The 13481-nt window shown below is 36.4% G+C and overlaps 1 protein-coding gene across 1 annotated transcript; it reads right to left on the bottom strand.

The window, feature by feature from the left end:
• Positions 1-4699: 4699 nt before the first annotated feature.
• On the bottom strand, positions 4700-12153 carry LOC107891857 (Fanconi anemia group I protein). Its single transcript, XM_016816779.2, has 13 exons — positions 11043-12153; positions 10883-10964; positions 10601-10792; positions 10126-10190; positions 9896-10055; positions 9336-9581; positions 9138-9254; positions 8597-8788; positions 8384-8465; positions 6782-7707; positions 6203-6701; positions 5926-6116; positions 4700-5299 (listed from the first exon to the last, which is right to left on the bottom strand). Exons 1-13 carry the CDS (start codon positions 12068-12070, stop codon positions 4850-4852), a joined length of 4230 nt encoding a protein of 1409 aa, XP_016672268.2. The 5' UTR covers positions 12071-12153; the 3' UTR covers positions 4700-4849.
• Between the last annotated feature and the right edge of the window lie 1328 nt (positions 12154-13481).

Here is a 13481-nt window from a genome sequence, read left to right as displayed (position 1 = left end):
TCAAAATTCTAAAAATAAGGCCAGCCTTCCCATGAAGCAGCACCAAAATTTTGCATCGGAATGGTCACCGCACGCAGGCTAGGTCTATCAGAGCCAGCAAATCGACTATAGTCTTCATCGTACGACCCTTGTTCATGGCATGCCGTAAGTATTCAAGCCACCATACTCTCGATTGAAGCAGTAGAAGCATCGCTGCGCCAGGTGCCCGTACCTATTACAAATTTGACATTGAAACCGAGGACAGAAACCACACCCACGCGATCCAGATATGGAACGTCCACCCCGTACAGCACGTGAATCTGAATCAGTCATCGCTGCAGTCGATGGTGCTTGAACCAAATGAGCATGCATCGGAACCTCTCAAGCTACCCTCATCTGACGATTTTCAAATTCCATTAACATTTGGAAAGGAAGTGTCTCCGACAAGAACGATACCACAGTCAAAACCGCATCAAACTCCAACGAAAGTCCAACAAGAATTACTTCAACCTTTTCGGCCTCCGGAACAGCAAATCCAGACGTTGCAAGTAAGGCACATATATTTTGGATTTTGGCAATATATTGTGAGACAGTTAAATCACCTTTCTTAATAGCATGCAAATCATGTTTTATGCGAGATATTTTAGCACTCGTGGACGTAGCAAACAAATGAGTCACGATGCTCTAAATCTCACAAATAGATTTAGCAGTGGAAAAATAGGACAATAAAATAGTGCTAATTGTAATACCCCTCATCCGTATTCAACACTGAAATAGGGTTACGGAGTATTACCAAGCTTACAACACATTTATACATACTTTCCACAAACATTTAATCAATTCATACCATAATCATTCAATCTCAATCAATTTGTCCCTAATATGAGCCTACAAGGCCCTAAACATGCATTGGAAGTGGTTTGAGACTAAATCGATAACTTAAGAAACTTTCACATAACTTTGAAATTTTTTCTCAAAACAAGGGACACACGCCCGTATGGACAAGCCGTGTGTCTCACACGGCCACCAGACATGTTCGTGTCACAGGCCGTGCGGACATTCGAAATGGGAGCACATAGCCACATCCTAGCCTGTGTCCAACCCCGTGTAACTCTCTGACTTGGGTCACACGGCCAACACACATGCTCGTGTGGCTAGCCCGTGTGGCAGGCCGTGTACTAGGCCGTACCAATCTTGTAGGGCATACTGACTTATGCCACATGGCCAAGTCACATGCCCGTGTGTGAGACCATGTGGGTCATACTGACTTGAATTCAAATTCAACACTAGGGGACACACGGTTGTGTACTTAATCGTGTGTCACACACGGCCGATACACACGCCCGTGTCTCTACCCGTGTGGACAAAAATAGGCTATTTATTAAGCCAATTTGCCACCCAAATTTAGGCATACCTACATCTCTCAAATAGCACACAATATAGCATTAATAGGCATATATTTCAATTCCAATCAAGCATGACTTATACCAATTCCAACACCAACCAATACAAAGCATAAATACCACATATTGCCACCTAAATTCATGCTAACCCTTGTCTTCTCAAAACATCAAAATGACCATTTATAAATATGCATTAATATGCTCAATTCCACAAACATACCAATTCACAAATCATCACCTATTGACATTAAAATTACCTAATATCATTGAGCATCATGAATCCAACCTCAATCACACAACATAGGTCAATTACCAACACAAAACAAAAGCCATTTACACATTTATATATATCATCAAATTCACCATCCTAAGCCAACTCACATGACTATATATATACAAACTAAAACATAGCCATTTACAAGCCAATTAAAATGGCCAAAATCATTACCAAACATAACCAAAATGACTCAAAGTCCCTATACATGCCATATACTAAAAATACCAAGTTCATAGGTGCCGAGAGATAGGTGGATAGTGTAAAGCGATCTCTGACAATCCTCGTATCTAAGCTAGCTTTGACAATACTATAAACACGATAAAAATAAATAAAGTAAACTATAAAGCTTAGTAAGCTCGTATGAAATAAACTTAATGCAATCACATAAATATAATTCAATAATTTGAATACACCAATATATATAGCTGACATTAGCTAACAAGCCTTTCAAATACTTAATTGTGAGATTATACACTACCTTCACAAGTTTCTTCAATTTGAAACTTATATAATTTATGTACGTACCTGTATCCTTTAACATCCATCTCATATTCATCCACCTCCTTTATTTACCCGTTGAAACATTCGGAATAAAAGTCGAATATTTAGGAATCTCACACAATAAGTACCTATACCATAGCCCGAAGCCAAATCAAGGTAACTTATATCTGAAGTACCGATATCATGGCCCGAAGTCAAATCAGCTAATATTCATGGCCCGAAACCAAATCGATATAACTCGCACCCGAAGTGCTAATATCATGGCCCGAAGCCAACTCAGTGTATCTCCTAATGACATGTCACTAGCATCCTAAACTATTCCTAAGGCTCAACCGGGATTTCAAACATCAAATCGTCGTAGAATTACTATCATTCATATCCACAGTCTCGTATTCGCAATTTATGCATTATCAAAGCATATTAAATACATTTGTATTGAAATTTATCACATACGAACTTACCTTGAATGTGAAAACGACGAAATAGGTTGATTAGTCGATAACTTTAGTTTTCTCCCGATCTAGATCCGAATGCTACTTTTCTTGATCTAAATATATTCAAAATTAACTTATTTAATAATCTCTCTATTCAATTTAATTCAAAACACACATTTAAGCATATTTACACTTTTTCCCCAAAGACTTCACCACTTTTACAATTTAGTCCTTATTACACAAAATCACAAATTCATGAAAATTCTTTAATAGCCATGATAGCCGAATTACTATAATGCCCCTATCAGCCCATATTTTGCATTTATTTCCCATTTTAACCTCAAAGCTTTCATATTTCACAATTTAATCCCTAATTTACATTTTCACTAAAAATCACTTTATAAAACTTGTATAATTCACAACCAACATTCAAAATCTATCAAGAAACTTCAAAATACATCCTTATTCATCAATGGAAACATTAAAAATGTTTAAAAATTTTACAAAATATTCCCTGGGCTAGCTAGTACTAGATGCAACTATCACAAAAACATAAAAATCATAAAAAAAAGGACAAAAACGGGCTTACAATTGAACCTTGAAGTAGCCGAATGTTTCAAGCCCTAAAATGGCTTTCTTCTTTGCTATGTACGGCTAAGAAAGATGAATGAAACTCATCTTTATGTTTTTATTTTATTAATTAACCTTTATTTTATAATTTACTATATTAACCTTATTATAGAACCATTTAAATCACCTTTTATATGTCCATATATGTCCACTCATGCTATTTGTGGTCTAATTACACAATAAGGACCTTTACATTAAGGTTCTATAGCTATTAGATACTTTTAGCTAATAGAACTTCACTTTTACACATTACGCGATTTAATCCTTTTTCTCAAATTGACCATTTAAACGATAAAACTTCTTAAATAAATTTTCACACAATCATCATACCATGTTATAAACATTAAAATAATAATAAAATAAAAATTTTGATGTTGTATTTTTCGTCCCGAAATCACTATTCTGATTTAACCAAAAAGGGGCTATTACATTAATCGTAGATAAAAGCCAAGAGGCCAACCACTTATCTTGCTGAATGAACGCCGATGCATCTGGATTTGAAGTCAGAGTGCCGTTTGGGTTCGCCACAAACCTAGCTGAAGCAAGTAATGTTCCTTCCAAAAATCCCTGCAACTCATATCCTTCTATGATGAGTCGAATGTGTTCTTGCCATTAGATGAAATTTGCTTCATCAAGTTTTACTGTATCATGATGAGGGAACGACTGAATCAGATGAGCATTGAAAAATGGAGGATGATCGGTCGAAGTAGAGTTCGTTGAATACACCATACGACTATAGCGGAAGCAATCACCAGGAACTAGGTGACTGATACCGTATTAGGTACTATGCTAAAATGGATATTGACTTTTAGAGAATAAACAAATCTATTGAGAAATTGTTCTGTATTCTTTTTACTTACCTTAAATCAGTCCACAGATGGTGTTTATATACATTGGTAAGAGTAACTGATCTTAATTGCATACCTGACTTAAGCAACAAACTTCTTCTAACTAACTGCATTCTTAATTATCAAACTAAAAGATCTAAGCTAGTAGCTCTACACTTTAACAAATCCAATATCCTTTGTCATGATCGTCTTCTTTTTGCTTTTACCCAGGTCGATATCTCTGATACCAATTTGTTATGAATCCAAATAATGGATTCAAGCTTGAATAAGAATGGGAGATTTCAAAAGAAAGCTGAATTTCTTTTCATAGATAGATTAAAAATGTATTACATTCTTCAATATATTTGCTTAGCTCATGTAACTAACCATAGGACATCTGGACAGCTGTAAAAAACAATACATTACTAACAAAAATTATTTATTTCTATCAGTCGCATTCCAACTCAACTCACAGTTCAGCTTCCCTTATCTTCTTTAGCCATCAGCCTTTAGTCTTTCTCACGAGCATTCTTCCAAAGGCCTTCATTGTTGGGCTTTGCGCCCTAGTCTGTGCCTCCATCCTTGTTACGCCATTCCTTACTCTTCACCATAAGGGTCATTTGCATAACAATAATTGAAACAGAAGACTTAAAAGAATACTTCGTATATTACTGAAGTTGTCGTTTGTAAGCAACAATACGCTTATATAGATTGAGTTTTTTACTAATTTTCTTAACAAATATATATATTTATGTTTCCACAAGAACCATTACCAAGTGCAGTCTGACAATCCTTGCATCAACGATCATCGTCTGAATCATGAACAATTCTAGACCTTTTCACCCCCTTAACAGTTGGAACACTAGCTCCATCATCTTCAACAGCATCAGATTCAGACTCCCCTTCATGTGACAACACTTTATCTAATCCATTGCCATCATTGTTTCCATCTTCAGAGTCACTGCACCTTTCATTTTCATTTTCATTTTCATTGTCATTGTCATTATCATTTCCAACATTGTTGGGAACATCTTGTCCGACAACATTTGTTGTTGTTGGGTCCAAGATTTTGAAGTCTCGACAAGTGCTGCGTTTAGCGTGCTTCAATAAGTTCATCTTGGTTGCTTTGCTGAGTCGAATCAGATGTTTTTCATAATCTTCAATCTGGAATATCAGCTCTGGGATGCATTTATTCTCCCTTTTGATCTTGTTTATCATTCCTTTGCTGTTAGCGTTTTCTTGTTGAGCCTGCAACTCATTTTTATATCAGAAAAATGCAGTTGCTCAAGCAAAAATCCAAAATAATATCAAATAAAGGACTAGGGGTGTAAAAAGTCAAGCCAAGCTCGAACTATAAGAATCCCAATCTAGACCTGACTCTGGCTTTAGTTCAACCAACTTCATTCAAGATGAAAAGCAAATTGCTTGAGCTTGCTTAATTAAACTCATTTACCTAAAAATATTCTAAAAAAAAGTGAGTAAAGGACTAGGGGTAATGAGCAAAACTGAGCTTAAGTAGTAAGAATCTTAATCTCGAGCTCAACTCTAGCTCGATCAGGTCTCACTTTTAAAACTCAGACTCAATTGAAGATGAAAAGCAAAATACCTGAGCTTGCTTGATTAGGCTTATTTACCTAGTAAAACATGAGCTCGAGTGGCATACTCAACATCAAGCTCAGTTGTTTGTGCTTGAGCTCAACTTTGAGTGTGAACTCAATCAACATTTTCAATACTAATCCAAAACAGAAAAAGATCAAGCATTAAAATACTTGAATTTGGCTCGCCCAATAACTCAAGTAGCTTGTGAGCACAGATGGCTCGTTTTTACACCCCTATAAGCAACAACAAAATGCCAACAGGATTAAAGTCTGTACTTGTTGCATCTCTGCCACAAAGTTATAAAGCGGAACAGTGAGCTCCTTGCAAGTTAATTCGACAAGCTTCTGGAATTGAAGGCTTGGTAAAAGCTGCTTCTGACCTTTAGGGGCAATCTTGAGCTTTGAAATCAGAGCTAAATTCTTATAAAATCTTGACGTTAATCTAAGAAAATGCTCAGCTTGATTATCTGTATTGTATAATATCATAAATTCAGTTTAAAAGAATGATAGAAAAGTTAGAGATTTTGATCTTAATTGCAAAGTTCTTGCTTACCCTTGAGGCTCATCAAAACAAAGGAAGATAATACTTCAACAACGGCTTTAACCCTCGAATATACAATTTCCTCAAATGTGAAACCCAAATTATGCTCTCCATTCTGGTTATGATGAATGGTCTTTTGAGCAACTTGTGAAGCTGCCTTTAGTTTTTTAGTTGACCAATCCATGTCGATAATGACAGTGTCTGTTATTTGAAGTAGACAAGAAGCTATAGCAATGGTTGTTGACTGGTTTACAACAAGGTATTCCGAGACTTGCGATAAGTCACTGTTGTTTGGTCCTATAAACCTTAAGAGCTCCTTTAACATTTCTTGAGCCACAAGCAAATCTGTTGGTGGTGAGCTCAAATTGATGGCTAGTCTAACCATGCTTTTCGCAATACTGGAATTTGCTGTGTTGTTGGTTTTGCACATATGAATAGCCCAAGCTCCATGAGAGTTCCTCCATTTGCAGGGCAATTTGTGACCAATCATCAACATAATATCACAAAGAATCTGAAAAACAAAGAATTACACTTGGACTGATTTTGTTTCTGAAAGTAGCAGTAGTTAAACCAAAGGAAATAATCATATACCTCAACCGTCCAAAAAGCTGATAGTTTCATAAGATCTGTGAGCAGCGGCTTCAAATATTTCTGAACAAATAACTCTTTGTTTTTTATATCTTGGTCATCAATTTCAGAGGCTTGACCACATTCATCATGCAAATCAGCATGCTCAAGTTCGGGAACTGACAAGAGATTCTCAAGCAAGTGAGTCAAACAAGAACCACATAGACTGACTGTTATCATTTCTTTCAAGCAAAATAATGCTAGAAGGAGAAGTTCCTTTCTTTCCTCTGCATCCTTTTTTGCTTTGCTTTCATTTTTCCTCTGACTAGTTGCAACATTTGAACCAGGTTTGAGCAGAAGAGTTAATCTCAGCAATGGAGGCCCCAGCATATTGATTTCCCCATAGATCAACTTCTTCATCGGACCTTCATTTCCCACAGCGGCTGAAGATTTTACATGATGAAGGGATGCATTCAAAGCAAATGAAATGATCTTAAAACAACTCTTTGATGTCTTGCTTGAGGATGACTGACTATGATTCTGTGAAGTTGCTTCTATGTCAGAGCTTTCACTACTGTATAACTTCAGTGCTATTAGCAATAACTGATAGATGCTTGAAGTTGCCAAGAAAAATGAATGTTCTTGAATCAATTGGGGGTTGCCTGAGTCAATGTCATCTGTTGCATCTTTAGCAGTAGCTCGTAAATTTGGTCTTTTGCAAGCATTGCTTTGTCTTGAAGTACTTGCCTCCTTTGCCAATGAATCATGGCGGTCAACAAACTGCATAATCTCCTTTTCAAGTTCAACCTTTTGATCTGCTGCTTTCTCCAAATCCATTGCAACGGTATTCAATACCACTTCAATAACTCCAGACAAAATCAATGCAGAACATTTCCGTTTCTCTTCATGAACAGCTGCAGAGCTTGCATCATGAGTTTGACCAAGAATGTCTGCTTCAATACGAATTCAAGAAACTAGTATGGGAAAGAAACCGAGTTCAACAAAAGGAAATAGAGACTAATGCACATAATGTCCTAGATATTAAACTAGGGAACAATTAAGAAGTCTTCTTTTGTTTTCTTCGTAGTTCATCTTGAGGGGGGATTGGCTCCTCCAGGAGAAGTATTCGAAGTGTCGTCCTTGAGGATGCTGGCCCGGTCTCTCAACAATGGGAAGGTATTATCCCTCAGGGGAGGGTTTTGCCCCCCATCCACAGACAGCCGTATACGATTCATGGAGGGGGGGCACCTCGACCGGACATGAGTGCCTTGCCCTCAGTGGGATTCGAACCCCTAACTTATGGAATATACCCCAGTAGGTGACTTATATTCCATAGGTCAAGGGTTCAAATCTCACCAAGGGCGAGATGCTCACGTCACCTCTTGGTGGGTGGCCGTACGTCCATGCACAGTCAAGGTGCCCCCTCCATGAACCATACACGGCTCTACGCAGAATGGGGGCAAAACCCTCCCCCGGGAGACAATACCTTCCATTGTTGATAGTCTGAGTCAGCTACCCAAAGGACGACACTTCAAAGACTTCCCCCAGAGGAGTCCATTCCGTCGTCAACAGTTCATATCCAAATAGAAAGATACAAACAATATAAAAGGAAGAAAACCTTCAAACCTTCCAAATTTGCATTTCTTAGAAACTTCCGGATCTTCAAAAAAGCACCGGAAAACACCTTGGTAGACATGTTCCTGCCATCCTGAAGTAGTTTCACGTTATGATGTAAGACGCAATATATTACCAATGTAACTTTTAGAAAAAAAAATTCATATGCCATCTTCAACACCATGAATTGGATTTTTGTACATGTATTTTCAATGACGACAATACCTCATTCTCTTGCGAGAGGGAGAAACCGAAACATGCCCCAATAGAATCCAAAAGTTTATCAGTTTTGCCATGAGTTTGAAGAAGTAAAATCCAGGAGATGCAAGAAAGAAGGCAATCCAGGGGCTCCTGAATAAGTACTTTGCCATTTTCTGATTTAATGCAAGAGCTAACTCCAAGCTGGACATCCGGACCCTGTGGAGATCACACTTCATGTCAAGCTATCAACTGCAGGTTATCATAAGCTGCATAACTACACAACAATTCTCTAATATGCAGGATGGATATGAATAACTCTACAAGTTCTCCCGTTAGAAAATCAAATATTTGAAATGAAAGGTCTTTGTTTAAATTCAGGATCTATGCTGCTTCAACTCTTTATTTTCCCTGAAGTATCCATTTCTAACAATTGTATCCGGCAAATATCCAGACATAGACCATGTCAGACACGTAACTGTGTCCAACATTCACCCTTAAGTCCTACTAACTTAGCTTAGGACTAGTACAAGCTTTACATAAGTTATTTTAGAGCTTCAATAACTACCTCTTTGAAAAACTGGAGAAAATGAGGTAAGAGAAAATCAAAGACAAGCCCTCCAATTGCCGGATCCGCTAGAACGAGCTTCACCAGTCCTTGATACACAACTTGCTTTACCTTTGCCTAAATGCAGCAATTTCACCAGTTAGAAACATAGCTCATAAGGAACAAAAAGAAACAGTAAAGCTAATATACAAAGAGTACCTGCTGATAAAGACATCTCTGCAGCAAAGCACTCAACTCCTGAAAGAGATCTCCCCCCATGCTGCAAGGTATGTCAGCTTGCTGACTGCAGCTTGCTTGGCTAGACGAGTCTTGGAGAGAAAACAAGCCATCCCCATTAGGTTGCTTCTCCGCTAGTATAAGCTCGATAATGGAATTTGTTGCTGCAACACGAACTGTATCTTCTCTTCTAAACACAGCCTTGCGCACAACCAAAATAGCATAATCCTGAAATGTTGAAACAAACAATTAAATTATAAGCATTCTACAAATGAGGCAAATCTTCCACCTCGTGATATAACATTTTTCTTCAGGATTGCAGATCACTGATCAGAAACTGAAACATAATTACTAAAAGATTTAATTTGATGTAAGTCAGATTTCAATATTCTAAAAACATTTTGTTTCTTTCACTCATTTCTAGTGATTCTCCATAAACAGCTGCCCACCCAACACACTAGAGGCTAATTTGCATTTTTAAGTAACTTTATAAGTTAAAAGCTGACCGTCTATGTCCATTAAATTGTGCTTGAGATATATACCCGAAGATCACGACTGAATCTGATGAGAGGCAAAAGAGCACTGACAAGATAAGAGGCAATTTTTCCATCCATGAAAGTGAAGTAATCCAACAATTCCTTAAGCCGGGGAATATGTTCCATCATAGGGTAAGGATAACACTGAATGAGATAACAGAGCAGCCTGCACATCAAAACTAGTGCTATCAATAACCAAAAATAAAACAAAACCAACATTTTATCTTTGCAGTTACCTTAATATTGGCCTACTCAGCTCTGGCTTCAAAGAGAGAATGCGAAACTTGATTTGCTCTATAATCTGTGTCAAAACCTTCAAATGAATTACTGAAGCATTCTCATAGGGAGAAAAAGAAGCACCAATTAATAATTTCTAGGGAGAAGGAGATCATAGTTCAAATAATTAATACTAAAAATAGGAACATGTTTCAAACTAAAAGTCTTCACGCAAAAGGCTAATAGATCATCAAAAACCTTCAAACATTCCTCATTTTATGAAGGCAACTGCGGGACATACAAGTTTCATAATAGCAAGGGAGAGAGCATAGGAAGAGAAAAGAACAAACAAGATAGTTGTTATCCCATAGTTTAATATTTGCAACATTTCCATCTTAATTGAATTCCTATTCCATTCTTTATCTCTGGCAATGCTGGTCGGTAGCTTTATACAAAAATTATGTAGTCTAATTGTGATTGCATAACTAGACAAACCTCGTTTCTTGCTATATCATGAACCTCAAATAGAGTTTTCAGCATCTGAATACCAAGCTCTTGAATGCCAAGGAGACCATTAGAATTGCCGAGCTCTTTGCAGTTTACCTCCCCAACTGACTCTAGCAAGATAAAACCAAATTGCAAAATACTAGGCACCATGTGCTCCCTCCCATAGTTGCTCTCATTTACCTACACACCAGCACAATGATACATAATGCAAATTTAAATATATGATTACATGATAGGAACATAATTCATAGGGCAAAAGAAGGGAATTACAGCTCTTAACACGGACTTCTCGACCACTTTAACACTCTTCAGATATTCTCCCTTAATATCATCCGGTATCCATTTACATTCTCTAAATGAAGGAACAAGTCACATACACATTAATTAACTATTAGCAGAATTTGAAGGTTTTAAAGGAGTGGCCCCTTACTTGGTGAATTTATAGTCACGGTATGCGGTAAGCAAAGCTGTTTTCAAAACAGCCATTGAGCTTTCACTAAACCTCCGTACCCTTGACACTGACAATAAAACAGCCACCGTGAAATGATTAAAAGCTCGAAGATCAGATTTAACTAACCCCATAACCTCTTTCCCCAAAGAAGGATCCTGCTTGACTGCAAAGTTAACATGCAACAAAACAGTCCCTTCAACTTGCCTAACAGTGGAAGCCATTTTTGAACCCGATTCAGACCCAAAAAAGTACACAATCCCTTCAATAATCTCCCTTTTATTGAACCCTTTCGAAGCCAAAACTAACAACTGATAAACAAGGGAAGGCAAGTCCATCAAATCCACAGTTTTAATCCCAACGAAAACTTTCTCCAAAAACTCGTTCCCTCTCGTTTTATCAAGAAAACTAAACTCTTTGGCAATGGAAACCATTTTAAGCAAAAATCCTTTCGACCATTTGGAATCAAGAATCTTATCCACGACGGAATTCACATAGTCCCCACCTTTTTCCTCCGCGTTTCGAATCAACTCGAAACATTGCGGCAAAAGATCAAACAGTTGGGCATCATCCACTGAAACAACCCCTGATAAATCTGATGCAGCCAAATCAATAACCAACTTGAGGTCTTCTAAAGGAACATGGATCAAAAGGGTGTTGAAAATTTTGATTGCTCTGAGGGAATTCGAGTCGTGGGGAAGCGAAGGGAATAATTGAGTGTATGATGAGAGAAGAGAAGAGAGCAAAGAACAGACAGTGGGGGTTCCGGGAGAGAGTGAAATGAGGGAGAGAAGAGAGATGACGTACTCGCAGATGGCGGAGGAGGGAGAAGGAGAGGCGGCGCGTGAATGGAGGTAAGAGAGGAGGTCCTTGTGAGAGTGAGGAGAGAGAATAAATTGAGGCAGTGAAACGTTGGATTGTTGGTGGCTGTTGGAAGGTTGCTTTCGTTGAGCTAAATGCACGATATCGACGTCGTTTAACGGCGGCGCCGCCGATTCCTTGGCGGCCATTGGTGTAATTAGTTGCGGTCTGGGAGTCTCTCTCACTTTCTATCCGTATTTCTCGAGGCGGGAAATTTGGAGTTTAAGCTTTTGCATTTTTGCGCGGGAAAATCTGACATAAAAGCAATCCATATCTGGGCCGGACCCGGTTTCAATTTTTTTTTTCATTTTTGGTTTTCGCCCGGTTCAAGCCACTGCCCCGTTTCACTTTTCTATACATACACATTGTCTAAACTAATCATTAATTTTCGAAAAAAAAACACATTAATTTCCAAATTAATTAAATTAAAAAGCGTAATGTTTGAAATCTATGTTTATATTTTTTAATTTGAGTTTTATTCTTAAATTTAATTATTAATTTTTTAAAAAGAATTAAATCACTTTTTTTAGACTTAGATACTAATTAAAACATTTTTTTTACAATAATGACATAACATGATTATTTATATGTACTTTATACTGACATAACATTATTTATTTTATATGTCACGTTAGTAAATAATTTTAAAATATAAAATATTTAAAATTCAAAACAATATAAAAATAAAAAAATAGCATAAACTACAAGTGGATTGTCATGTGGTCTGTCATGTATAAAAATTTAATATTTTGATTCGTATTTCCATTATAAAAATAGGAATTCAACTTTTTTTTTAAATTGATAATTAAATTAGACTTTTTTAAAAAAATTAAAACTAATTTTAACTAAAAAAATATCAATTTGACAAAAAAAATTGTAAACCTTAAAAGATTAAAATTAAAATTATGCCCTAATTAAAGTAGAACACAGCATTCGAACTTATCAAAATAAATTTATATTAATATTAAGGCTAGTATTTAATCCCATGGGGTTTTTAAAAAAATTTATGATTATATTATTTATATAATAAATAAAAATTGAATTTTGTTAATTAATAATATTTTTCTAAAATTTTATTAAATGTTCAAGGTTGCCTTTTTAAGTGAACCATTTAAAAATTATTAAAATATATTGTTCGAAAATTTTGAATCGAGTCTTTGTATTTTTGTTTTCAAAAATTTAATTAATCTACTTTTCAAGTTTTAAAATTCAAATCCAAATCTTCGTCTATCATCGTTATTTAGTTATGAAGTAAATTTACTAAGATATCATAACTAAACTCTCTATTATATACCATCACAAAGCAACTTAAATTTATGTTTTAACAAATAACATTTTCATTAGTGTGTTACCCTTATAAGATATCATTAATCTCTTTGGGTCAAATATGTTCACCCTATATGATATTATTTTATCTCATCGTCGCCATTGCATATTTCATAATGGAAATTATTATTAATCATAATCTTGCAATGCTTGTAACGCCCCAAAATTTTAATTTTTGATTTCGTGTATATGTGGCACACAAGTGTGTATCTGCTTTAGTGGTTAAGTGTTCTG

Source organism: Gossypium hirsutum, chromosome A09 (assembly GCF_007990345.1).
Source record: "Gossypium hirsutum isolate 1008001.06 chromosome A09, Gossypium_hirsutum_v2.1, whole genome shotgun sequence".
Lineage (NCBI taxonomy): Eukaryota > Viridiplantae > Streptophyta > Magnoliopsida > Malvales > Malvaceae > Gossypium > Gossypium hirsutum.
This window is presented reverse-complemented; position numbering and strand designations above follow the sequence as displayed.